The 28,000-nt window shown below is 35.8% G+C and overlaps 1 protein-coding gene and 1 pseudogene across 1 annotated transcript; both read right to left on the reverse strand.

Moving 5' to 3' along the window:
* Positions 1-7,751: 7,751 nt before the first annotated feature.
* LOC131007030 (proteinaceous RNase P 2-like) lies at positions 7,752-11,081 on the reverse strand (annotated as a pseudogene).
* A 10,616-nt stretch (positions 11,082-21,697) lies between these two features.
* Positions 21,698-24,835, reverse strand: LOC131007031 (polygalacturonase QRT2-like). Its single transcript, XM_057934182.1, has 9 exons — positions 24,549-24,835; positions 24,246-24,377; positions 23,991-24,152; positions 23,844-23,870; positions 23,535-23,742; positions 23,336-23,417; positions 22,977-23,085; positions 22,532-22,648; positions 21,698-22,135 (listed from the first exon to the last, which is right to left on the reverse strand). The coding sequence occupies exons 1-9, from the start codon at positions 24,756-24,758 to the stop codon at positions 21,914-21,916; spliced, it is 1,269 nt and encodes a 422-aa protein (XP_057790165.1). The 5' UTR covers positions 24,759-24,835; the 3' UTR covers positions 21,698-21,913.
* Between the last annotated feature and the right edge of the window lie 3,165 nt (positions 24,836-28,000).

A 28,000-nucleotide genomic window follows, 5' to 3' on the forward strand; every position in this document is an offset into this window, starting at 1 on the left:
ATGTATATATGCTATGGATAAAATCGTTATACGCTGCAACCTTTCTTGTTGTTGGACTATATCAAAATTGGTGTATATATCGAATTCCTATTCACATTGCGAAAGTATGCCGATTAACAATGAATAAAAGAGAATGTTGAGAGAATTCTTTGTTCTAATTTATTTATAGTTCAAATAATCACAATTACAGAAATAACACAATGTCATGGAAAAGAGAAATCTTTGCAACTATAATGAATAAAACCATCCCCCAAGAAAATTGCAACTCTCCTTCTACAGTTGTACCTTCTAAGGTTTGGGATTGATAGTGTCTAACAGTCGGTGATGCAGTGTGATGAAATGAAATAGGAGATTGAGATGAATTTAGTAGTTGAGGGAGCAACTTGGAAGTGAATTGAGCTTGTTAGTTTGTATTCAAAGGTAACCCAAGAAGCAGTTTTCATCAAATTTTGCAGCACAATGTTTTTTTTGCATGAAACTGATTCACTGCAGTTCAAATTTATGGGTTATGCCCACCTTTGTAGCACTTGTATCTTTTATGTTCCTGTATTACATTCTCTACTTGCATTGCCGATTTCTGCATATTTTTTTCCCATAAATATTAGAAAAACATTATTTAATGGTTGTCAATATTAATTAAGTTCCAAACTAATTATTTCGTTGGAGGTTTATAGAATTAACTCTCTAGGTTTTGATAAAGAAATTGTGTTAGTTACAACACGACCCGATAATTCAAGAGGTGGTCTTGGGTGCAATCGATTGCATCGTGCAATCGAGTTGTACTCGCACCCAGACCCTGACCCACACTCTTAACCCAAACCCACATTCTGATCCGAGCCGTGTAAATGACACTATTCAATTATACAAATGACACTGTCCGTAACTGACATTATCCGGTTATACAAATGTCACTATAAGATTTTAAAATGTATAGTAGTGTCAATTATATACAGTGTCATTTGTATAACCGAACAGTATCAATTATAAGCAGTGTTATTTGTATAACCGAATAGTGTTATTTATACGGTATGAGTCAGGATACGGGTTCAGATTAAAATGCGGGTCAAAGTTTTGGTGCGGGTGTAATCTAATTACACGGTGCAAACCGGTTTCACTTAAGTTTTTGTGATAATTCAAAATGCCCCCATTTTCTATAGATTTTTTAAACATTGTGGGGGTGTTTTAAATGAAGAGGTGATATGTAATTAAATTCTGAATTTATAAAAACTAATATCAAAATAACTTTTAAATATTGCATCATAAATATGTACATTTTAGAAAATGGAATCAAAATTTCACGGATGGTTGTACTTGTACCCTAAAAAGAAAATTTAAAAAATGGGATAAATATTGGTTAATGACAAAACGCAATAATACATTTCATCAAAATTAGTAGTTGCAGCTAAATTGATGACAACACACTTCTCCAAACATCTTTTCCAAGTTGGAGCAATCACGATTCACGAACCAAGTCACCGGAGAGCACACAATCACCTTTTCTTCGATTTTGCCCCCTATTTCTCCTTTATTGCCTTAAACACAACACCTTCCTATTCACCTTCAACATAGGTTTTGACAAATAAAATTACGAATTATTTTAAAATTGTAATTTTAACATAATTTTTAAAGTGCGATGAATTAAATTATCACATTTTTAACTTTTACAATTTTGTTCCTCTAATTTCTTTTTCGATCTTTAGAGTACTGAATTGGAACTTACATGAATTAATAACGACGACATCATTTTGGTAAGGCCTAAACGACGTCGTTTCGTACAATTTCAATTAAAAATTTTCCCAAATTGTAAAGGGACCGTATCCTGTATCTGCACTATAATTTTCAATATTCAACAATTTTATTGCAAATGATGTCAAAACATGAATATTACGTGGTGAACTAATCTACGTAAGCTCCAATTCAACAATTCGACGACCAAAAATAATTGGGGGATATAATTGCAAAAAATGAAAAGGTGGTGATTTGATTCCCCACACTTCAAAAGTCACGTCAAAATTACAATTTCAAAATAATTCATGATTTTATATGTCAAAACCCCTTAAAACTAGTATTAATGATGTGAAATATCTACTGAAAATAGTGAAAATAAATAATTATTCATTCAACATTATTTCTCCTAAGTTATTTTCTCAACCAATAGCGATAAGATTAAACAAAAGGATTCACAAATACTACCCCCAACCTTATCTGTTTTACGTACAAACAAAAAATACGGGCTTTGTTATATTTGTATCTCACTCTTTCTCTCAAACGCTAGTTTTATACGCCGAACCTCTCTCTCTCTCTCTCTCTCTCTCTCTCTCTCTCTCCGACAAGCTGTTTTTTCTTTTTATTTCTGATGACCCCTCCTCTGATTTTCTTTGTCACCTATGGCAACATTCTCATTTTATGTAGAATCCAGTGAAATATGAGTTGAAGGAGTTCCAGATCTACGAGAGTTATGAGATGCAAATTCAGATCTAAAAAAAATGTGGAACGAAATCGTACCATCTGTACCAATACTTGTCGTGTCACCCGGAAGAATGAATGGTCAAAAGGTACCATTCATTCTTTGAACATTAGGGATTCTTCGGATATATGCGCGGCACGAATGGTACGAAATTTGTCATTTCATGCCATTCATACCAAGTGTGCAAAATTTTACAGAAGTTGTTAAACTTTGTTGCCTCTCGAGAAATAAGTCATTTTTTGATGTTATTCTGTCAAATTCACTTATCGACCCTATACTGACAAATAATTTTGCGAGATTTCGTTTTACTTCGTATTTTTCTGTGAGATTTGTACTTATATTTGTAGTTGTATTTGTTGTAGAACGAAGAACATTAATAAAATATTGTTTCAAATTTGTGTTATTCTTCAAATTAGTGTTGTTTCAATTTTCTGTCGCGCAAGCACATGGGACGAACGGTACGAATATTCCATTTAGCATCATTCGTTCCAAGGTCTATTCTTGACAAGTGTTGGAACGGTGGGCTAGCGGTCAACGAGGCAATCAGTGCTATCGAGGCAGGCGACACGACACGGGTGACAGCACTACACGGGCAGCAGCGGAGCTACACGAGCGGCGACGTGAGGTGGGCATGCGGTGGGGCCTTGATGCAGTGGGCAGGTGGTGGGGTGTTCGACGGCAGTGAGTAGGGTGGGTGGAAAGTAACTAGGGTTTGGTATAGAATTAATGCGGAGGAAGAGAAAAGTGAGAAGAGAAATGAAAGAAAGGGTTCTACGATTTGATAGAGAGAGGGGAAAGAGAACAGAGAGAATATGTCAGTCACAATTTTTTTTTAGAATAAAATCATACTCCCTCCGTCCCAATAATGAAGACACACTTTCCTTTTCGGGCTGTCCCAATAATGAAGACACATTTCTATATATGGAAATAATTAGGGTTGCCAAATTAGAATTAACTTAACCTTAATGACTAATATAAATAACAAAAAAAACACTAGCCCTAGAAATTGAAACGTCCGCCTCCCTCATATCAGCCTCATCTCTCTCTCTCTCTCTCGAATGTTCTCTCTTCTCCTTCACCATGTCTTCTCCGATCTGATCTGCCGCCCTCCAATACGCCGCCGCCCTTCTCCGATCTGATCTGCCGTCCTCATACTCCTCCGCTACGCCTCCCTTTGTCTCCGATTATTTACCCTCCGAAAATTGCGCCGCCCTCCTGTTAGAACCCTAGGGTTCCGCCGCCCTCACCCTGAATCCGTCTCCACCATCTGTTAAATCCACCTCACCCATCGTTCAAATAGCCGATAAATTGGGTTGGGAGGCCTATTTGAACTCTGAATTCGTCCCTAATTCGGAGGACGAAGAATTCTTCGATCTTTTACCTCCGTTGCCTTCGCCGCCGTCTGGTTATGTGTATGAGAGCAACGGCGATTTACAGGGGTTCCAGGAGTCCGGCGGTGCTTTTGAGGAGGGTTTGACGGTGGTGCCGTCTCCGGTTCGACGCCCTATTTATCGCCGGCCCTCTACCGCGATGAAGGTTGAAGACTCGGATCTACTCCCTTTTCTATGTACGGAGAAGTGGGACGACGTCGTGCGCGAGCGGGAAGAGGCTGCCGACGACGATTGGTGGCGCCGATGCTCCCCTGCTTTGCGAAGAATGGTCGAGACCATGTATCCGGCTCTAAAAGGGTGAGATTGTTCTATTCGCTCGTGTTTCTGTGCAATCTAGGGTTTGGCAGAGGAGTTCAGTGTGGTAGATGGATTATTAATGCTGAAATGATGATTCTTTGCTCAATATGCTCCCTTTGGTTGCGTTCTTAATAAATCTATGATTAATCTGCAATTTATATGAGATTGTGGGCTGATTGCCCTCTGATTTCGATTTTGGCAGCCTCTGTGGTTCTTTCTTGTGACTAATTTTGTGTGATTGAATGTGGTGTTGGCCCTATGTGTTGGTATGAGGGCTGATTGCTCTCTGGTTTCGATTTTGGCAGCCAATGTGGTTCTATCTTGTGACTAATTTTGTGTGATTAATGTGGTGTTGGCCCTATGTGTTGGTATGAGGGCTGATTGCCCTCTGATTGCACTTGTGTTGTGGCATGCATATTCAAAAACTTCCCTCTAAAATCACTTAAGCTTTACAAAATGGGGGTCATTTACAAAAAATATGCTCCACTTTCTACTGATTTTCACATGTTTCTATAGAAATCCCTAAACCTGCCCCTTCAACTATACCCATATGTGCCTTAAAAACTGATAAGAACAGCCAAACTAACCAATGCAGGCAGTCTCAATCAACATGAGTTGATTGAAGGCAGCCTCCATTGATCTAATACTACAAGTGTCTATTCCCAAAGCTTCTTTCAGTTGGGGAATACCTTCAACTACTCCTTTGTCAAGCAAGTACTGAATGCACTCTTCCACTAGCTGTTTTGGCACTTCCAAAGTCAATGGAAGTGCATCTTGTCTTGCAAGCACTCCCTTCTTCATATGTGGGAGCTTGTAACTGTTTTGCCCTCTCACTTTCATTATCTCAGTTAAGCAACCCCGTAAACTCAAGAAAACAGCATTCAATGTATTAGGACTTAGCTCATTGAATGAAATCTGAACTGCTTTAACTAAATCTTCCACGTTTGAGCAAACTGATTGCACTTGCAAGCTTTGAATAGCCCTAAACCAACCCAAGTCATTGATGTTGGTGTCAGGGCTATTTGGAGGTTGATGGACAATCCTAATATCAAAGCCATCGGCTGTTGCAGTAGCCCTAAAATCTGGATCACTGTCTTTAATATGCGGCTTAGCATTATCTTGTTGAATGAAGATTGTTTTGCTTGCATTTGCAGGCCATTTTGCCTTTATTGCTGGAATAATCTGTTCAAGCATGCAATGAACAACTGAAATAAATATCCATTGATCTTAAATTAAGTTACATATGAAATGAACAACTGAAAACCTACTAAATTAGAATGGCATTGCATACATTTGTCATTTGACATCCATACCTTATTGATGATGCAGTCCTTGATCACTTCTTTAGTGATGGACTGAATTGTCTTCTCTTCTAATGTTCCAGCCTGCCTGTTCTTGCTTGATCTCTTGGCTGGCACCATCTCAGTGAAAGGAAAGATTCCTATTTTGCCATCAAACAACACACTCCCATCTGTGTCGAAAATTGGTCTACACACCGCACACATAAACATAACCTTAGTGATGAACTTCTTACTCTTACATGTGCGATGTGGTTCAGTTTCTTGTGGTGTTAAGTAAAATCTGTGGTTTGTCTTGGTGATATAGAGCCACTTCTCATCAATATGCACTACATTGTGCATAGGCTTAAACTTTAGGGCCATGCATATTCTATCATACTCAATCTGTTCAAGAGAGAACTTAAGCCGTAATAGCTTGTTGGGGGCTATCAAATCAGGTCGGATAGCACTTGAATGAGCTCTGATCAGCCCTCTTGATATCCATCTACCCACTGTTGACTTCGAGCAGTTGATACCTGTTGCTAGCCTTCTAATTGTTCCTCTTTTGTGCAATTCCAAACTTGAAATTAAATCTAAATCGATATGAACTCTTTTCCTTCTAACCTTGTTGATTTTTTTTACTTTGAACACATATTAATTGACCTTGTGCTTGTTCTTCCTTTGCAGCCTTCCATAGACGAGCGATCGAACTCCTACAACAGCCCCACTTCAACATGGCAGCCTTTTGAGTGCCGTAGTTCAGCTTGCCGTCTGCACTGTTGCGAAGAAGGAAGAGTGCAACAGCTTGCCTTTCTTCACTTGTTAAATCTTTTCTTCTAGTCATCTTTTTCTTTTTCTTTTTGTGTGAATTTTGTGAGAAAGCTGGTGGGAAATGGCAGATTCTGAACTCCCTTTTATAAGCTGTAATGCTCGAATTTTTGGTGGGAAATTTAACCCCCAGATTCTGAAATGAAATAGAATGAGCTGCCATTTTTTCAATTAATGTCTCTTTTAATTTCAGTTTGTAAATTTTGAAAGGAGTGCAGCATCCTTTTCAGTTTTTCATTCTTTAACTTAAGTGGAATAAAATGAATTTGAATTGATAACAGTGAATAAAAAAAAATCTGGATAAAAAAATTAATTTAAATAAATTAATTAAATTTTTGAAATTTAATTATTTAAATATTTAAAATATAAAGTCAAAACTTAAAATGAAAGTCAACAAATTCACTAAACTTAAATTAAGCAAAACACTAATGATGTGGGCCACAACACTTTATTATCTAAACTACCTCTCCTTAATCTCCGTGCCCAAATGAAGTGTGTCTTCATTATTGGGACGGAGGGAGTATTAATTTTTAAGATTTTTTTAAAGTTAAAATAGAATGTGTTGTTTTATTATTTGTGGTTCACATTAAGGATAAATTATCTTTTAATATAAAAATAGTTATTTTTGTTATAATTGTATACTTGTGGCTTTATAAGTTTTACTATTTATTTTTTGGCTAGTTTTGCATTTCCCCCTAAATAAAAGCCAGTTTCGATTTGATAAAATTTGAAACTCTTGAAGTACAATTTTGATTTTTGTTTAATATATTGGAAATATTTTATAGCAGTAAAAGCCAACACAGTACCTTGTTAACTAGTGACAACTTTAAAGTATGACATCGTCCATTAATGAAATGTACAAGTGCATATTCAGGTGAGTTGGTGAAATGAATATATATTTGGGATTTATAATTCACGAGAATAATATCAAATATGCATCGTTTGAAATAAACGATCTCAATTTTAGAAAATACAGTAGGTTGAGGTCGTCACATGTAGTTGGGAAGGGCCTTAAGCCCCCACCAATTTGATTTTTATCATTTTCGTTTATAGGAATTTTTACAAAATCCTTTTTTCCAAAGATACATGACGCTTCGTAATTTACTTCCTTGGAAGGTTTTGATTCGTATATAGAATCTTGATTCTGTATATAATTTTTATATATTATTTTCTTGAATCTCGCTACAATTATTTGGCATTGCTTTTTGTAATGTGATGATCAGGGGCAGCAAAATCATAAAATGGGATGATTATTTCTTCAACACTCACATTCTGCAGAAACAATTGATCGATAATCTACAAAACTGTGATGAGATTTATCTAAATATTCGTTCATTATTTTGTATTAAACCCATCTTATATTACTTCCAGATTGTAGCAATTTATAAATTGCGTTAATGTATCAAGTTGGCATCTCCAAACCAATGCAAAGCAAATGCACACATAAATAAAAATACGAATATGAGAATACACTACACTGGGAGCCATTCAAAGCATAAGCAAAACATATTGATTTGGTAACTAAATGATCCATCATCAGTTATCATTTCCAATCCATTTAAAGTCACAATTGCGAATGATGATTATCATTGTTTCTATTTGTAAGCAGAGGGTATGCAATTAAATACTTCAAGAAACTATCACAGTCGTTACCGTGTTCTTGGTTCCGACTGATGATTGTGTAGGAATTACTACCAGCTTTCGTCATATCCTGATCTTATCGCGCATAGCCATGTTCGTGAAGACTCGTCACTAATTTCCCCAGCTAAGGGTATATGCCATGATCCCTTCTCAGATTCCTGTAACATAAAAATATGTCAAAGCATTGATAATAAAGGTTCAAAATATTAATCCTCACTTAACATTGCACATAGAAATAAGTTTGATGACAATCATTAAGCATCTTGGCAGTACTACCTCAAGAAATGTAATGTGACATGAAAGATACAAAATCTTTATAATTGTATCAGCTGCAAGTTATTTACCTGGATGATGACGGAATAAGAAGGCGGCATAATAAGCTTTAGACTGCCTTTTAAGAATGTATATCTCACCTGCAATACAGAAAGTGGGATATCAGTCGCTGACTACCACAAGATGTAAAAGTTAGTAAGATAAGTGAATCTAACAGCATCAGCAAACCAATTCCACAAGCCAGATAACCCAGAGTTATCAGATTTTAAACAATGGTGGCCCGTACACACGTTGGATTCATATAAGTCAAATTATTATAGACATTAAGAAAAGCAAGAACACATGAAGGAAAAGAGAAAACAATTTCCACCTGATGTCTTTCCTTCCATCTCGAGAAAAAATTGCTACCGATGAGCTCAAAAATATGATCTCTCATTTCATCGTTTGTCACTAGCAAGCACTTCAATTTCACAGCAGCATAAAGCCAGTACCTGTGTTATTGAAAATGTACACATAATTTTCAATAAACATAACAGCATGGTAGAAACTGTTAACATATAACCAAGATCTGACTTATATGTTATATCTATATATAAAAGGCCAGAACAAACATATGAGATGTACCCTTTACAGGGTCATATTTACCAATCATCATTTGATCCATATGGTGTTTCATATAGCACTCCTTGATCAATCCACTCGTTAATGAGCTCTCTTTTAGAAGCATCCTCAAGAAGTGAGCGCACACGTTTTTATGCAACACAACAAGTGGTTGTTTCTGTGTCTTTCTATGTACTTCTTTCATAACAGCATCAAGCTGCCCTATGAGAAAATGAGAAAAATAGTGAGTAATGTCTACGTTTTTAAATAATTTATTCAACGGAGATGACATGAAAGAAAAACTCAAATTTTAGAACCTGTGTGATACTAAAGCCACCCTGTGCGAAGTTTTGTTGGTATAGTCCAACATTTGCTCCATCTACCAGAGTTTCATATCCAGAATGTTGTTCTAGCCACTCCTTAAAAATAAATAGGCGAAAATCAGAATCCAAAGATATTTACACAGGACTTCTTTTGTCAAACTTGTAAATAAAAGAATACAGATCAATGTCATACTTATACTCTTTTTGGTTGATACAAATTACAAGTTAGACATGAATCACAAGATAATTTTTTCTTGAAGCACCTCATTTATCAATCAAGCATGAGTCAAAAGATAGTATTTTTTATACTTCACCACTTCGCATTGACATGCAAGACAACCACCTTATGAACTGGTAGAAGAATATGACAGGGCCAGCTTCTGTATTTGCATTAAAGAAAATACAAAAATTGATGATTAAACAAGAAAATTAACAATCTAACCTGAAACTCCTTAAAATTTGACTGATGTTCCCTTTCCATGGCTAAAGAAGCAATTGATTGTGCAAACTTATCAGTCTCTGCTCTATCGGTATCAACACAAACCAACTGCTCACGGCAGGCACAACACATTCCATTTGAGGCAGCATTTGTTTTCTGCAGGACCCATTCGCCCTTGCCAAGCCACCCAAGTCCATGCCACCCACCTCCATTCCTCGCAACTGCTTCCTTGATCTGTTCCTTATCCAAACTAACTAAATCCACATCAGCTGCCTTTTTCTCTCTGAACCAACTCTCTATGATTGCCATTGTTGACTCTTCAATACCCCTTACTACCCTTCTCAGTTTGTGCAAATACTCGTAAACCTTATCCTCCCTCCCCGTCTCGACACTCACCTTCAGAAACACATATCAGATTCGTCAATTCAAGAAACTCCATGGCTTCCTCACACTAATATGTTTTACTACATTCATTTACAAAAGAAACTTAAACACGAGCCAACAGCAAAGTAAAAGAAATAACACATGTAAACAACCATAGGAAGTTTAAGCTCGTATCAAACTTAGAAAGAGGGAAGAAAATTAAAACACAGCATAATACATTATAAATTTTTAGAATAAGCAAGTCGATGAATTAAATTTTTGGTGGTGGTAATGGGAGTCGATGAATTAAATGAATGAAACATTACACAAATTCATTCGAAATAATGCAAATGAATTTCAATTTTCACCAATTGAGAAAAAAATATATTAAATCTAACAATTTCAAAAAATTAGAGGTTAAAGCATAAATGGAGCGCAGAAAGAGTTGCAAACCTTCAGCAATGCCGCAAGCTCAGGTTCCTCCAGCTGCAGCCCCGCCGAAAGCACATGCTCCGCCACTTCATAAGCCCTATCAGCCGCTCCAGCGCTGCAAAAGCAATTCAACGCCGGGGTGAAGGTCCTAAGCTTCTGCGCAACGCCATGTTTCTTCACGCTTTTCGCGAGCTCAAATGCGTAGTCTCCATCGCCGTTCGCCGCGGCCAACCGGGCCACGGCCGTGAGCGTCGCGTCGTTTAGCCTGAGGTTTTCATTGTTGTGGTTGCGGAACAGCTTGAACCCAAAGTCGATACCGGGTTTCCGCGTATTCGGGTCTGATAGGGCTTCGGAGCAGATGTAAAGGAAGGAATTAAGATTGTTGAGAGTAAGGGTTGGATGTGCGGAGGATTCATAGAGAGAGATGGCGGCGGAGAGGTCCTTCGATTTGGAGCACTGGTCAAGTGTAGACCGGAACTGCGATTCCGGCGTCAGTTTCTGCTTCTTCCGCCGTGTGTTCTGGTGGCTCATGGTGTCGCTACGAGAAGTATGTCAAAACCCTACACTAGGGATGTCAGTGGGTGGGTATTACCCGGACCACAACCAAAATCGTTCATTACCCGTTGAGCTATAAGCAACGGTTCTGGTTCTGGTTCTGATTCTAGATTCGACCCACTTAGATCCAAAACCTAACAGGTCCAGATCCGATCTGACCTGCTTGTTATGGGTCCGGCCCGTTTTGCTGTTGACCCACCAGGCCACCACCCCCATCCCACCGGCCACCCCACAACCCCCTCGCAAAAAATTTTTTTTAAAAAAATCTCCCCAAACGGCAAAAAAATTATTATTATTATTATTATTTTTTAAATTCTCCCCACAATAAAGTTTCAATATTTATTAAACTAAAACCCACCACAATAAAGATTCACCAGAAGTACGGTTTGATCATTCACCCCAAGCAAAAAGAAATGGAGTAATAAGATTATACATAAGAAAGCTCAGAAATGCGTGAAAAGTAAGCTATCAAAGTTAAACAATTTTCACTTTTGGATTAAAAAATTCGGAAAGAAATCCACTCAGCTGATGAGATTAGTCCTCGATTATTAAACTTGGACGGGAAACCAATAAATACAACGGTGAAAGAACAAGAAAGAGAACATGACAAGTAACTCAATACCAAACCTACCATGAGAGTCTCGTTGTCCGTCACCGTCGGCGACCTGCTCCAGTTAGCGAATCGAGTAAAGTTAAGGCTTAGCACGTGTATTGCCGAAGTGTAGTTGGGAATTATTACGCATTCAGAAGTAATAATTCCGCCACTCGTCGTCGCCTAAAACCAGAAATTTTGCTCGGAGTCCGAGCCTCGGACAAGACGAATTCGGCGGAATTCTCACCCACCAGCGGAGAATCCTCCGCTACTCGCCGTCGCCACCGTCTTCACCGCCGTCTTGGTGGAGATTGAGGGAGACCCAGCAGTGCTTTTCGCTTTCGAAAATTATTGATAGCGAGAAGCAGCGAGCCAGCGACAGCGTTTTCACCCAGATCCATGGGTAATGGGCTATTGGTTCTTCTATGGGTATTATTGGGCTTGTAATGGGTTGTGGGTCTTTAAATTATCCATGGGTAATTAACCTACTCGGCCCATTCACTTTATTATTTCATGGTCCAGGTTCGGTCAGGGTCCAATAAGTAATGGGCAGGTTCTGGATCTGGAACCATAACAATTTTAACGGTTCCGGTCCGGATAATACCCATCTACTGACATCCCTACCCTATAGTATGTTCTGATTCGATTCTAAATTTCTAATGGTGTATTTCCAAAAAAAATTAAAAAAACTAATCATGAAAATCATATTTTTAAGGGTAAATATCACTTTTAGGCCCATCGTTTGGGCGTTTTCTCAAAAATATCTCACCCTAAATATAATTACAAAACGATACCCATGGTATCATTTTTTTCTTATTTGTGACCCGTAAAAATATTCCAGCTACCGGTATTTGACGTGTTCCGGCGAAGCGCCATGTTGGTCGACACGTGTAATTAAAAAAAAGAAAAAATTAATGAAATTTCATATCTCGGAAAATGTATATGAAGTGTGGCAGTGGGAGATGGCTGACAGAGAAGATGGCGGTGGGCGGCGAAGAAAAAGGCGGTCCACCGCCTCTGAAATTCCGGCGAGACCGACGTCGGCTAGTCGACGTCTTCCTTCTCCCTTTCTCCCGACTCTTTTCATCTCTCTCACTCTCAATCTCAATCTCTCTGCCCTCCTCTAATAGAAAACGCACACACACACTCTGGGCAGATTCACGCACCCACAAACACGATGCCGCCCTGATGAGCCCATGTTTGTGCTCGTTTTTCGTGTCTGTTTTAGGTCTAGATAGAGTCTTTTTCCTTTGTTTTGCTAGAGTCAGTCGCCTGGGAGGGCGTAGTTCTAAGGCATGCCCGTTCTTTGGGCAGAAGGTGCTTTTAAGGCATAACGCTGCTGCATTCCGCGAAAGAGGCATGAGTTTGAAGCAGAGGAGTTTGGGACACTCAAAAGCTTTTTTTGAAGATCAAAAGTCCGAGAAGCAGGATGTTGGGCAAACCGACCCTTTGCCCATAAGTACCGCGCGGGATCCAGTTGCATCAGAAGATGATCGAGGGCAGAAGGTACAGACGGGGCAGAGAAGAAGAGTGCAGGAGATGAAGTACATGAATTCGTGTTGAGGGCAAAGGTACAATCTGATCAGAAGATGTAGATAAGGAAAGAAATCCAAAAACCTTATCCCTTGAGGTTTGGATAAGGAAAGAATCAGCCTCCAGATCAGGATGCAATCTCTGGCAGAAGAAGCCCTAATTCCAACCCACTCCTTTGGGCCCAGCTTGCGTAACCCTAACTCATGCCTATAAATACCACATAGTTGTGAACCATTGAAGGAGGATTTTGGAGGCACCAATTCAGAGATCACTGCTGCAGTTTTACTTTCCATAGTTAGGTAGGAGTAATCGCCCCTTATGGGCATAGTAGTTTAGTTTTCTGTTCATGTTTTCTGCGGCACTTTTGGCCGTAAGTACCCTTGGCCTTAAGTAAGTTTCTATTTCAGTTTTTACTTTATGTTTTCCTTTGTTATTTATTTTATGTTCGGCTAGTTTTTATATTCTGATTTGGGCGAGATGATCTAAGCATGAACACTTAACTCGAGAGGTCTAATTTGGGCAAAACAACTGTATGAGCATATTCCCGATACACTAGGTTTGATTCCAATAAGGTTGTAACAACTTGGTTAATTAACTGATCACTAGTTAACTAGGGAGTTTTGGCCACAAGTAAACTTTGGGCAAAGGCGAGACGCCATCGACCTTCAAAATAGTACAACGAGTGTTGGAGCTGTGACTGCGGTGAAATATCTGCGCAAGAGTCAAGTAGGTCTATCTAATTCTTAAGGCATCCTGGGCAAAGCACAACTAGCGATAGGTCATCGCAGAGAGCGTGGATGTTGCCCGGGGTAGTTGATTTCCATTAGCTGAACCTTCTAAGGGATCATAAACTGAAAGGATAGATTTGGCAAGGGGTTTTTGCGTGCGTGACGAGTGACAATAGGGGCGCAACAATTCTTATGCCTATAACCACTGGTATGCGAGTATAGTAATTTATCTTTGCACCAATGATCGAGTGCCTAGTTCATGTTTAGTGATTCGAACCCAAGTCAGGATTGTTTTGTTATTTGATTAAGTTACCTTTGTTATTTCAGTTTAGTTTGAAACTATGTTCTGCCCATAAGCACGTTGTGGTCAGAACCCGTCAGAATACAAACCCTTTTTAGTGACACCCTTGCAGGAGGAGTTACTGCTAGGGGTGGATCGGTACGATATACCGAAAATTTTCCGTCAGATCGTATACCATACCGTAAATTGCGGTATGAGAATTTTCATACCGTGTCGTACCGTACTTTTCGGTATACCGAAGATCGGCATACCAAAAATTTCGGTATGAGAATTTTCATACCGTTGTCGTACCGATAGTGCGGTATACCATACCGAAAGTCGGTATACCATACCTTATGGTATATCGAAATTATTGGTGTATTAATATCAATATATGTAATATATAATACGTATATAGTTTTTTTATTATATATAACATAATATATACGTAACCCTGTAACTTTTAAAATTATTTTAGTACACTATAATTAAGTTAAATTATCAACTTAGATAACATTGAAATTATATATATTATGTATCTAATACTTAATAAATAGTTATATTATTATTTATCTTTTTATGAGATATTTGTTAAATAATGCATTATATTGTTTTTATTTATATTCAAGGATTTAATGAGTATTGAATAATAATTTAATGAAAATATAGTAAGTATTTCATTGTTTGATATTAATTGCTTTTATTTATATTAGAAAAATGACATAATTATATTTTTTTCCCTTAATTAAATGAATCAAATATTTTTGGTTCAGTTTGGTATTCAATTCAAATTTTTGATATTCAAATGCGAAATTTTGTGATTAACTCGAATACAAATATGAATATTTTGTTAGATTTGATTAGTTATCAAATATGATTCAAAAATCATAATGCTCGATTAAATATTTAAAAATAAATAATAAAATAGATATAAAGTAAAATAAAGAAAAAATTAATATTTACTTAAATAAAAATTAATATTAATCAAAGCATTAAAAACATTGATTTCAAATTCAATTCATACGAAAGTATTTCATATTTTGAATTAAATAGTAAGAAGTCAAATGAAATAGTAGGAAGTACTATTTCGATTTATATTGTTTAAAATATACTTGTAAACAATTGAAACGGATATTTGATTCGATTCGAATATTCGCGAATCAGTGTACGAATAGAATATGAATAGCAAATAAAATTTGAAAGATATTCGAGTAACCATTGGAATATGAAATTATTTTTACAAATGTGAATCGAATTCAATAATATTCGCTTCAATTCGATTTGTTTACTTTACATCCGTAGAATTAACTTATTCTAAAATTATAGTTATAGTATACATATATAATATAACTATATAGCTCACACTTATATAGTTATATATTATAATTGACTATATATTGATATTCTAGTTTCATCAATAACCTAGTAGATCTTGTAATTATTGCTTGAGTTTTATATTTACTCAATTTATTTACTTTTCAAAATTTACTTATGACTTATTATTATCTATTAGTTAATTTAATATATAACATGAATGTAACTTATTCTAGAGATATAGTTATTCTAGAATTAGAATTATAGTATGTGGACATAAATATAGATATATATATATATATATATATATATATATGTATATGTAGCTCATACTTGTATAGTTATATAATATACTTGTATATTTTTCAAAGTCCTTTAGTTAAATAACATAGATACAATTTATTTTATATTTATTCAATTTATTTACATGTTTTTAATTATTAATAAATATATATTTTATAAGTTGTCATTAATTTTTTAGTAATTATGAAAAAAAACTTTTTAATGATTTACCATTAATTAAATATATATATATATATATATATATATAATTTATTCTGACGGTAGTATATACCGATACCGCGGTATATATCGTAGCATAGTATATACCGAAACAACGGTATATACCGATTTTTCGGCATATACCGCGGTATGGGAAAAATGATACCGTTGCCATACCGAAAATTACCGAAATTTTCGGTATACCGAAATTTCGGTATTTTTTCGGTACGGTAAGTGCGGTATACCAATTTTTCGGTATTTAGCTCCACCCCTAGTTACTGCTCAGTTCCCTGTGGATTCGACTCTGGACTTACCACTAGCTAGTCTAGTTTGGGCACAGGATATTTTATTTGCGCGAAGCTCAAACGACGGCTTCGTCACGCCCTGCTTCGTCGGAGTCTAGCAACGTCGATCAGCCGCTGCCCCTCTTTCCTCTAATCTATTTATAGTAACAGCAACTGAAACTATCTTCTTCTCCTTCTCAAATTTCTAATCGGGCAACATGCCACCACCGACTTCCTTCTGCCTCTTCCTCACATTTTCCCCCGTTTGATCCCCTAAATCTCCCATCTCGTTTCCTCTCTCACAAAACCCACAATTATCTCAATTTATGAATTGATTCATGGTAGAATTGCCACTGCCCTTCCTCACCTTTTCCCCCTTTATAAATTGATTCATGGCGGAATCCCTCATCTCGTTGTCTTCTTCCATCGATTCATGGTGGAATTGCCACGGCCCTTGTGCCATATTCTGATCGGCGCTCGATTTTTCAGGGCATTACACAATACACACCATTTGGGCAGAGGGTGGAGAAGGAGTTGGCGGTCGGGAGGGGGCAGCAAAGGAGATGGCAGGGGGAGGGGGGATTAGAATCGGCGCTCGTTAGTTTTTTCTTTTCTTTTTTAATTACACGTGTCGGCCAACATGGCGCTTCGCCGGAATAAATCAAATACCGATAGTCGGAATATTTTTACGGGTCACAAATAAGAAAAAAATAAAACGATGGGTATTATTTTGTAATTATCCTTAGGGTGGGATATTTTTTAGAAAATGCTCAAACGATGGGCCAAAAACTGATATTTACCCTATTTTTAAAAGAAACAATGCAGTCAAATAGCCATAATGAAGATTGAAAATTAATTTTTGGCCCCTAATCTTGAAACATCAAAATATGGCCATTAATTATGTGGTATGCCTAATTTGCCCATTTTACTCGGCCGCTGGGGTGATTGCTCGGCCGCTGAGATGATTACGCGGCAGCTGGAAGCTTATGGGTGAGTTGCGCGCTCGCGGGAAAAAGTCAGCGCCCGCTGCGCGTATGGTTACTTGATTTTATTTTGGATTTCCGTTGGCACTTATGACACTAATAGTGCCATAAGTGCCAAAATGACCATTTTAAACACTTTCCCGTAGGGTTTAGATGTTTCATTTAGGGTTTAGATTATCCATTTATTATTTCTTGATTCTATTATTATTGTTTCTGTTGCACAGATGGCACTTATGGCACTATTAGTGCCATAAGTGCCAAAATGACCATTTTACTTGGTTTTATTTTGGATTTCTGTTGGCACTTTTGGCACTATTAGTGCCATAAAAACGTCCAAATCAATAAAAATGGCCAAATTTTATGTTTAATCAATGTGTGGCCATAAATTGTGTTTTATACTTCATTTTGACTACTTCAAAATTTTACTCTTTTTAAAACATACTCCGTCCCGTCCATTCCACACAAAAAAAAGAAAAAAAAAAGAAAAAAAAAGGTGATTTATGAGGTCTAAGTAAATGAACTTTGAGTGTAATTTAGTTTTTCAAAACTTTTGAAAATTGTCAAAAAATACACGAACTTACGAAGTGTTGTGATTTTTCCACAATTTAAAAATATTTAGTTTTTCATTATGTACATATTTATACTATTTTTTGGTGGGTTATATACTATCTATATGATGTAACATTTAATATACACTTTACTGCATTACTGAGAATAAAACAAAATATAAAATGCACAAAAGTAATATGCACATTCTGCATTATTGAGAATAAAATAAAATTATAAAATGCATAAAAGTAAAACAGAACATCCCATCATGCAAGTAAAATAACGTTTTCTTGATTCTAATTGTGCCATATCAAAGTCATGTCAATCACTGCATTACGTAAGTTTGTGTATTTTTTAACAACTTTCAAAATTTTACGTGAAAATCCAAACTATAATTCATGTATTTAAACACCGACAATTAGGGATGTCAATCGGGCCAGCCCATCGGATTTTCGGGCTAGCCCTATCGGGTTCCGGGTTAGTCGGGTGCGGGCTAATCGGGTTGGAGATTTTTTCGGGTTGAAAATCTTCAACCCTAACCCTAAACTTTCGGGTTTCGGGCTAGCCCATCGGGCTAATCAAGTTAAAGGCGTAAAAATAAAATTATCATTTGTATTTTATTATTCCTAATGATATAATGTATAATGTATAAAATATACATAGATATTAAAGATATAAATTATATAGCAAAGCATGAAATGCAAAAATATAAGATTTAACATGTATTCAAGATTACATAAACAAAATTATATTAAAATGAGGTAATAAAATTTAACATGTATCAATGCACTAGAATCAATCTGGATTATTACTGAATAATTAGTGGATTTGCCATGCACGTCTCATTGACAGAAAAAAAAAAAATGATATCACTTTAAAATGAGATACTAATAATTAATTTCTAACTAGTGAGATACTAATAATCAATTTCTACAAAAAATCCGTAATTAATTTCACTTTTTTTAATGAGATTGCACACACACACACACACACACATATATATATTCTAACTAATTAATTTCACTTTTTTTTAATGAGGCTACATATATGTATTTAAGTAAATACCATAGATCTAAATATAGCAGAAGTTGTAACTGGATGCATCAGTCACAATTTCGTCAGCCCACCGGGCCAGCCCATCGGGTTTTCGGGCTAGCCCTATCGGGTTCCGGGTTAGTCGGATGCGGGCTAATCGGGCTGGAGGTTTTTTCGGGTTGCGATTTTTCAACCCTAACCCTCTAATTTTGTCGGGTTATTCGGGTCGGCCCACGAGTTTCTGGCTGCATTGACATCCCTACTGACAACCCTTAAAAAAACATCTATTGGCATGTCATGGGCATTTTAGAGCATCCGCGAGGAGCTTACTTGATAGTCTACTTGATAGTGGGGGACCACATTGAGTAAGTAGTGCTGCATTGGGGTTACTTGATAGCCTACTTGATTTTTTAGTTTTGATTTTTATGCTTTTCATTTAAATTAATTTTACTCAAATTTAAATAATATATTTTTCTAATAATTAAAAACTCCATTAAATTAAAAATCCTAAAAATTACATAAAAATAAAAAACACCTAAAACATTAGTAAAATTACATAATTAAAATCCTATTCTAGACCACGATGCTTGAGCACGTCGGCGACCATGGACGCGTGCAATGCCCTTTGTGCGTCCGACATGTGCGTCGTATCCGTGTTGAGGAGCTGCATATCGAGCTCCCTCTCCTTGATATCGTTCCTCCTGGTGTACTAGGCGGTGAATGCCCTCATCTTTTGGTCGGATCTGTCCAACCTCTCCACTATTTCGGGTGGAGGCTCCGAGCTCATCTGCGACGCCGACGCCTTCCCCTTCCCCTTCGCTGCCGCCTTCGCCGCCTTGTTGCCAATGGGCCGTGAAGAGGAGATCTCCTCGCCCGACGCTGAGGTTGTAAAGCCGCCCTCTTCCGTAGTCTTTGTCCTCTTGGAGGAATACACGTCTCCGGCGGGGTACATCGACTTGAACTTTGGATTGTTCCGGAGAACTTTCCACGCGTTCCAAAAGTTGAATACGGCCTTTTGTGGGCTTCGAGCCTTGAAGAGGATTTGGGCCTTGTCACGGCGCATATCGTCAGAATGGCCGGAAGGCCAATTGTTGCGCGTCTCCACCCAAATAGCTTCCCAGAGACGCACATCCGTGCTCACTCGGGCCCAGTGGCCTTGAATTTGCCGAATTTTAAGCTCGACACCGATGATGGGGTTGACACAGTCGCAGATCCGTCTCCAATACGCCTCTCCTTTTTGATCCGTCCCACGGATGGCGTCGTTCGTCTCCTCCGCCCAACCTTGGACGATGAGATCAGTATGCTCGGGAAGATAAGTATGACGGAGCCTTCCTTCCGGCGCCGGCTTGTCGTGCTTGATTTTGTGGGCGATTTCCTTCCTCCGACCGCCTTTCTTTGGTTTGGAGGCACTTTCCTCGGCACTTGCTGGGGCATCCTCGGCACTTGCTGGGGTTTTCTCCAAGTTGATTCCCCCCATATCGGGGTGATAATCGGCGGAGAGATCGGGGCACCAATTAGGATCATAGTATTAGGGGTTGTGTGGATCCATGAAAATTGTAGAGGAAGAAAGAAATTTATAAGAGGAAGAAAATTGTAGAGGAAGAATGAAAATTATAGAGGAAGAAAATGTGGTAGGGAGAAAGGGAAGCGAGGGATTTTTAAAGAGGAGAAGAGAATAAAAAAAATATTGGAACGGTCAAAAAGACCGAATTCCAAGAAAATGCAACAGCCAAATTTTTTTCAAAATTCGAAATTTTCCTTTTTTTTTTTTTTTTTTTTTAAATTCAGGCGCGTGCATAGCACGCGCCAATTCTCTCTCTCCCTCATGTATACTCGAAGGCTCGAGTAGGCCTCGAGTAAGGCCCCCCTGCAACGCCCTACTCGAATGCAACGCTCTACTCGAGTAAGCGCTCGAGTAGGAGCGTTGCGGGTGCTCTTAGAGCCAATAGAGTGTCGGCTTATATCTATTGGCGTAATCTGCAATGTTGTTGGCTAAATTTTGCTTCTTGGTTAATAACCATTATTCATGAAGTAAAGCAATGAAGATCAAGACTTTGGCTCCAACAAAAACAAAGCAAGACTCCAATGCCCAATACCAGTTCATTTGACATTTTTTTTATATATAATCTCTCCTACTATCTAACCATTATTTTCAATATTTATACGGGAGAGAAAAAAATTACAACTATTTGTTCTATGCTTTTCAAGCTGAAAAAGTAATTAGGTTTACATTGAAAAACTTCCAAAATCATAATTTATTTGTTAATGTCTGATTATTTTAATACAACTACAAAATACTATTTGTAGTGTTATTGTAAATCTAAAAAGCCCATCGGAGTTTTTGTCGATTTAATCGGTGGAATCTTAGCAGTAAGGCGGGAAAAAAAAAAATCAAATTTACAAAACACCAAAATAGCCTGTGGCTTTAGCTGCTGTTGAGAACTTTGGCGTTTGAAACTGCTGCTGCGGAGTCGCCGAGGTGGAAGGAGGCGATGGGGAAGGCTAGGCGAGGTGCTGCTGTCTGCTGCTTGCAGCGATGGAGAGGTCCGAGGCCGTGGTTGTGGTGCAGGAGGCGACCCGGGACGGCCAAGAGAGAAAGTGATAGCGGCAGAGAGCGAAGACACAGATTTCATAAACCTATTTCAACTTTTCTTTTCTTTTGTTTTCTATTATTGTATTAGCCATTAAATTTTGATACCAAAGATATACATATATTAAAAAATATTAAAAATTCAAAATAATTGTAATTCTGATTTTAAAATTAAATCAGTAATTTTTTTTTTTTTTGGCATTATGAATGGTGGCCTCTAATACAAAAGTGAGTATTGTTTATTGTTGAGCAGAAATACATCAACTTGAAAGTTATATATTTCTTTCACTGATGGGAAAACTAAATTTTCTTCTAAAAGAAACATTCTTTTGAATGCCGATGGTGAGATACGGCAGATGCTCTTGCAGCAACAGGTGTGTTTTCTTTTAATGTTGTTTGATTAACAATGAATAGAAGAGAAGGATGAGAATACTTCCTTGTAATTTATTGATAGTTCAAATAATCGCATGCAATTACAGAATTAATAACAGTACTATCACTAACCGTATCCTAAGAAAAAAAATGAGAAATCTTAATTTGCAACTACAATGAACAAAACAATCTACCAAGAAAATTGCAACTCGCCTTCTGCCTTGTAAGGTTTGGGGTTGATAGTGAAATAGGAGATTGAGATGAAGTTAGCAACTTGGAAGTGAATTGAGGTTGTTAGTCTGCATTGCAAGATGGTTGCAAGAAGCTTCAACTTTATCTCCCTTTTGTTGAGCACTTAACATCACATTTTGCAGCACAACGTTTTTGCATGGAACTGATTCACTGCAGTTCAAATTTATGGCCACCTTTGAAGCACTTGTGCCTTTTATGTTCCTGTATACTACATTCTCCACTTGCACTGCCGATTTCTGCAAAAAAAAATTCCCATATGTTATGTTGTCAGAGAAAACATTATTTAATGGTTGCCAATATTAATTAAGTTCCAAAATAATTATTTCATTGATAAAACCGGAGGTTTATATAACTCTATAGTATAGGTGTACGTATATGAATAATTTGAGAAATGCCCCCATTTTCTATAGGTATTTTAAACACAGTGAAAAACTCCACGTGTTTTTTCTATGGAACAGGGGTAGTTTTATTAGTATATACTAAATGAAGCGGGGAGATATGTATTTAAATTGTGAATTTACAAAAAACTAATAATATCAAAATAACTTTTAGATGTTTTGATTTATTAAAAATAATTTAATTAACCAAAAGAATTTGAAACAGAGAGGAGTATTGATTTAAAAAAAGTGTACCTCTTTATCACATTTTTTATTTTTGTCACAGTAGTACTGATTTATGATGATGGGGTTGTGAACATTCCTCATCAAAATATCTTCAAACACTATATTCCTTGCAATTCCGCTGCCTCCCTGCTCATACACAAGGACATAAACTAGCTTAATTAGGATATATTACACTCCATATTTTACAAATTAACTCATCTAAATTTATAGTTCTCACATGATATTTATATGTATATTGCAAATTGCACAAAATGAGATGGTAATCATAGAAATAGGAATTAATTGTGCTTTTAAACTACAGAAAATGGTTTTCAGATATAATCAAATTAAATTTCAAGAATTTAATGTTGCTACTCATCGGCACGAAATATGCGTTTCGCACATTGTTCAACTACTGCAATCTAAAATTATGAGAAATTAAGCATTTATTTATTTTAATTTCCATGGAATTTACCTGCCAAGTCTTTATTCGTACTCCATTTGTTGTTCCTGTAAATGTTGCTCCTTTAACAAAAATATTTGAAACATAATTTTCTGTGTTGTCTTCACCTAAGCTTCCAATGCTGCAAAATCAATCATTTTCAACTTCCCACCAAATCCACCAATAAACTAAAAAAAATTACCCATAAAGTTTGGCATCTATGAAAAGGATTCCTCTTCATTTTGAGTTACTTACAATTACAAAGCTAATATTAGCAACTTTACAAATTTAGAGGTGTTCCTACTAAACAATTCAAACTTAATGGTGATTATATAATTTAATTACTTCAAATAAAGCTACATAAATAAAGGTTGAATGGTATATATATTTACCTGATGCCATGGCCTGGTCCACAAACTATGTTTCTGACATCAACATTTCTTGATCCATTCACTATGGAAACACAGTCATCACCTAATTATCCAAACCAAACAACCCAATAATTCATCACTACCTTTTTGCACCATTCGAAAATATTCACAACCATATATATAATCTAATTAAGTGCTGCTAGCTATTTGTGTAAATCACCTGTTCTGATCTCAGATTCTAGAATCTTAATGTTGGAAGTTCTTGTAACATGAATCCCATCTGTGTTGGGGCTCTCTTCTGGTGCTTCCACTAAAAGTCTCGAAGCTTCTACGTCGTCACAGTCTTGGAAATTCACATGCATTTGTTGTGCATTCAGAAGCTTCAAGTTGCTTACTGTTAGATTTGTGCAGTTTCTGAAGGTTAGGGCCTGCATGCATCAGAAGAGACAAAGATATTAATTGGAATATTCAATTAGTCCAAATTTTGAGAATATATGTTGAGTTAGAAAAGGATTTTCAAGAAACTCACTGTTGGTGCACTTTGGCTTTGACAAGGCTACAAAAGTGACAAACAACACAAATATTATTTGTCAATATTTTACTTAGAAACAACAGTAAAGGAAATGAGGAAATTGACATTTAATTGGTAGCACAAACAAAATGTGTACATACATACCTTAGTTTTCTTGATTTTGCAAGAATTCTTCCACCATACTTCACCATTACCATCAATTGTTCCACCACCAAAAATTTCCATGTTCTTTACATCTTCGAACTTTATCCAAAGTCTTCTTGGGATATCATACATCTGAGCAAAAGACTTGATTGTTCCTTGGATCTACAAAATAATAATAATAAATCTTAAATTAGTAACAAATTAATGTTTATCCTTATTTTTTTCAAAGTGGTGCAAGCTAATTTAGAAACTTACCTCCAAAGAAATACCAGAGTGACAGGGACCGGTAAAATTAATGTGCTTAACATAGTAAATTTTGCCTTTAGGCACCAAAATTATCATTGATTCCGAAGAATTACAAGCTTTGTCCCAAGCTTTCTTGAATGCCTGCAAAAAAATCATAAGTATTATACTTGTAAGTGAAGGAGTTCTGAAAATTAATAAAATGTTTTAAGGTAAACTACCACAACTAAAATCTATCCAACTCAAATGCAGGAACATGCAAACATCAATTTCAATCAACACCAAAATATATACATATATATTTTGAATATATACCTCGGAATTATCTGATTTTCCATCAGCTTTAGCTCCAAAAACCTCGACATCCAAGACCTGTTTTTGAGCAATATATGGAGTTGGAGGTGCTCGTTTCTTCGCATGGCGCGTCTTGTGATGAGAATGTTTTCTAGCAAAGCATGAGGAGGATAAACAGCACATCAAAATTATCAAGAATATTGCAACAACATTACAAGTTGTTGGCCTCATCACTTCCTGAAAATGGAGTGTATGTAGGTAGGATTTTGAGCAAAGTAGAGAAAGTTGCAATGCAATTACTCAACAACTACTAGTGCAATATTAATTTGTTTTATGATCATCATAGATACCGGTATATATAATGTAGACATGCAGCAGAAATGAATGAGAAATAGTATATCTTATTCAAGGAAAGAGCTTTGACGGAAATTATTTTTCTGCTTTCCCTTTTCTGGTTATGAAATAAGGCCAAAACATTTGAGAATTAATGAAAAGTGGTTGACTACTCTTGAGCAGGTATATTTCAACTATGAAAATAAGGACTTGTGTTGCGCTTGCTTACCAATATATTTGTAATCATTTTCTACATCTACATGTGCACAATATTTTTTTTTCCAGTATATTCTGTATTTGTGAAAATAGAACAAATTAGGAATATATTATGCATACAGTTGGCCCTTGGAAAGCCCACATAAGTAGAAAGTTGGTTGGAGCCCCCACCTTATTTTGCAACAGGACTTACTCCCTCCGTTTTTTTAAGTGTCCTATTAAGATAAATTTATTATTCCTTTTTAAGTGTCCTATTTCAAAATTTGAGAATAAAAAATGACAAAGTTCCTACTTTACCCCTTTTTAAATGTCCTATTTCAAAATTTGAGAATAAATTTATTACACTTTGAAAATAATAAATATGGGCACAAAAGTAATACTCCAACTTCCTTGATATATGTACTTTTTTTCCATGGGACACTTAAAAAAAAACAGAGGGAGTATATAGTAATGTAATGGCTAACAATAATTAAGTATGTAATTAGTTTACAATAATTAATACTATCTTTTATTAAGTTGGGGGCAAAATTTAGGGTGACAAACTTGCTTCATTCGGGCCTCACAAAAAAGAAAAAAAAAAAAGAACTTGCTTAATTGGAAGAGAGTAAGTACAGATTTGGTTAATTTGAATCTAATTATGTATTTATGTGGGTGCACTATTGGACCTGCTTCTAGAATTAACATCTATAATAATATAACTATAATACTTAAATTAATCTACTTTATATATAATTTTAAAATCAGATGTTTTTACAGAATTAATTATCAATTTCATGAAAAAAAATCTAAGGAGGGTTGGCAGGTCCATATTCGTTAGGTTTACGTTTATTGTTGAGAAAAAGATCATATTGCTAATTGACTTGATTAAATAAATTTAAAAATTGACTTCATTAAATAATAAATTTGAATAAAACCTAATTCGTATATCCTCTTTCTTCCAGTTTGTATGGACGACTACAGAACAGGTTTGAAGTTCTTGAAAGTCAATAATCTTGTGAAGTCAAAGAAGTGGAAACTTGAATAAATCGGGCAAACATACACTATCTGTACTCACTGTACATATTATTAAATTCTGGAATTTTCCTTCGCGATATGTCATTTTTTTAAAAGAGCCGTTCGGTGAAGGTGTGTTCTCTTTAATTGATAATTTATCATATGAAAAATAAAGATAACACAAATTTCTTCATTTAAATATTTCTTTTCTTTTCGTCATTTTTTTTCCACTTTAAAGATGAATAATATTATCACAAAAAAAATAGTGTTATAAGAATAAAAAATGGTGTATTTTTTTTTTTTTGTAGAAAATGAGAGATAATTAAAAGAAATAATTTTTTACTATCCATTATTTTCTCATAATCAATAAAAAAAAAGAGAATATGCACTCATATACCCATATTGCGGGTTGGAACTCAATATTTGGTCCTTCATCTTAAAAACACAAATTTTAGCAAGTTTTTGCAATTTTGGACTGTATTGCCCTTAATTTAGGCGGATCGGATCGGGTTGGGCGCGAGTTCAGGTGGTACTTTTGCCATTAATGTTATAATTTGTGCCAAAAGTACCAAATTACTTAGAACAAAAATTACCAAGTAATTTGGTACTTTTGGCACTAAATTGTCATTTGTACCAAAAGTACCAAATTACTTGATTTTTTTTTAATTTCTGTTGGTACTTTTGATACTAATATTCTCATTTATTCTAAGTAATTTGGTACTTTTGGCACAAATTATAACATTAGTGCCAAAAGTACCAAATGTATATTTTTTATTTTTTATTTTTGCTTTCTGTTGGTACTTTTGGCACAAATTATAATATTCAGTGCTAAAAGTACCACCCGAACCCGCGCGCCCAACCCGATTCGGTCCGCTCAAATTAAGGGCAATGTAGATTGAAATTGCAAAAAATAGTCAAAATTTGTGATTTTAAGATGGATGGTCAAATATTGAGTTCAATTGCTAAATATGATTATCTCAAAAATTGGTTCTAAAAAGAATGTCATTCTTTTTACTACTTCCCACAAGATTTATGTCGTAGATAGTCATAAGTTATAACGAGGTCCGATCTTGAGTGACAAGTCTTGTGGGCCCTTAGGTTTAGGTTAGTTTTTTTTTTTGGGGGGGGGGGATAATTGCAGGTAAATATACAAACTTTGACCAAAATTCATTTTTAACACGAACTTAGAAAAATTCAATAAAATAGATGAACTTCGATTGTTGTTCAAGTTTAACTTTGTTAAATTCTTGAATATTCAAAACTGCTCCATTTTCAAACAAATTGCACAAAAAATCACTTTTAAATTTGTGTGTACAAAAAAAGCCCACTTTCAAATTTGTGTGGAAAATTTTAATAAATTACCTTGATGAACATTTTTTTTAATAATTATAAATCCCACGCTCTCGTCTAAAATGGTGTCACAGTGATTTTTTTTTTTTGAGGATTTATATAATATTTAATATACTATTAAGTAATTAACCATATATGGGAGACTGGGAGGAGACTTCAAAGAAATTATGAATTCGAACAACTATCCGAGATGCAATGCATATAGGATTAGTCTCCAAGAGATTGTTCATCAAGGTAATATTTTAAAATTTTACACCCAAATTTGAATGAGTGGACTTTTCTGTACACACAAATTAATTTAAAAGTAGATTTTTGTACAATTTTATTTTGAAAATTGGGCAATTCTGAATATTCAAGAATTTAATGGAATTAAATTTGAACAATAATTGAAGTTCGTGTTGAATTTTTCTAAGTTCGCGTTAAAGATAGATTTTGATCAAAATTTGTGTATTTATTATTATTATTAGGGCTTATTGCCAGAAAATACATATACTTTGTCAATTTTCTGGTTTATATCATGACCTTATAATTTGGCCAGAAAATACATCAATTTTCAATTTAATTGCAATTATAACATGACT

Source organism: Salvia miltiorrhiza, chromosome 1 (assembly GCF_028751815.1).
Source record: "Salvia miltiorrhiza cultivar Shanhuang (shh) chromosome 1, IMPLAD_Smil_shh, whole genome shotgun sequence".
In the NCBI taxonomy this organism is placed as follows: Eukaryota; Viridiplantae; Streptophyta; class Magnoliopsida; order Lamiales; family Lamiaceae; genus Salvia; species Salvia miltiorrhiza.

Coding starts and splice junctions, on each gene's coding strand:
- LOC131007031 (XM_057934182.1), bottom strand. CDS start 24,758: ATGAGGCCAACAACTTGTAATGTTGTTGCAATATTCTTGATAATTTTG. Junction 24,153..24,245: donor ACTCTGGTATTTCTTTGGAG/GTAAGTTTCTAA, acceptor ATTATTTTGTAG/ATCCAAGGAACAATCAAGTC. Junction 22,136..22,531: donor ATAAAAAATGTGATAAAGAG/GTACACTTTTTT, acceptor TTTTTTTTGCAG/AAATCGGCAGTGCAAGTGGA.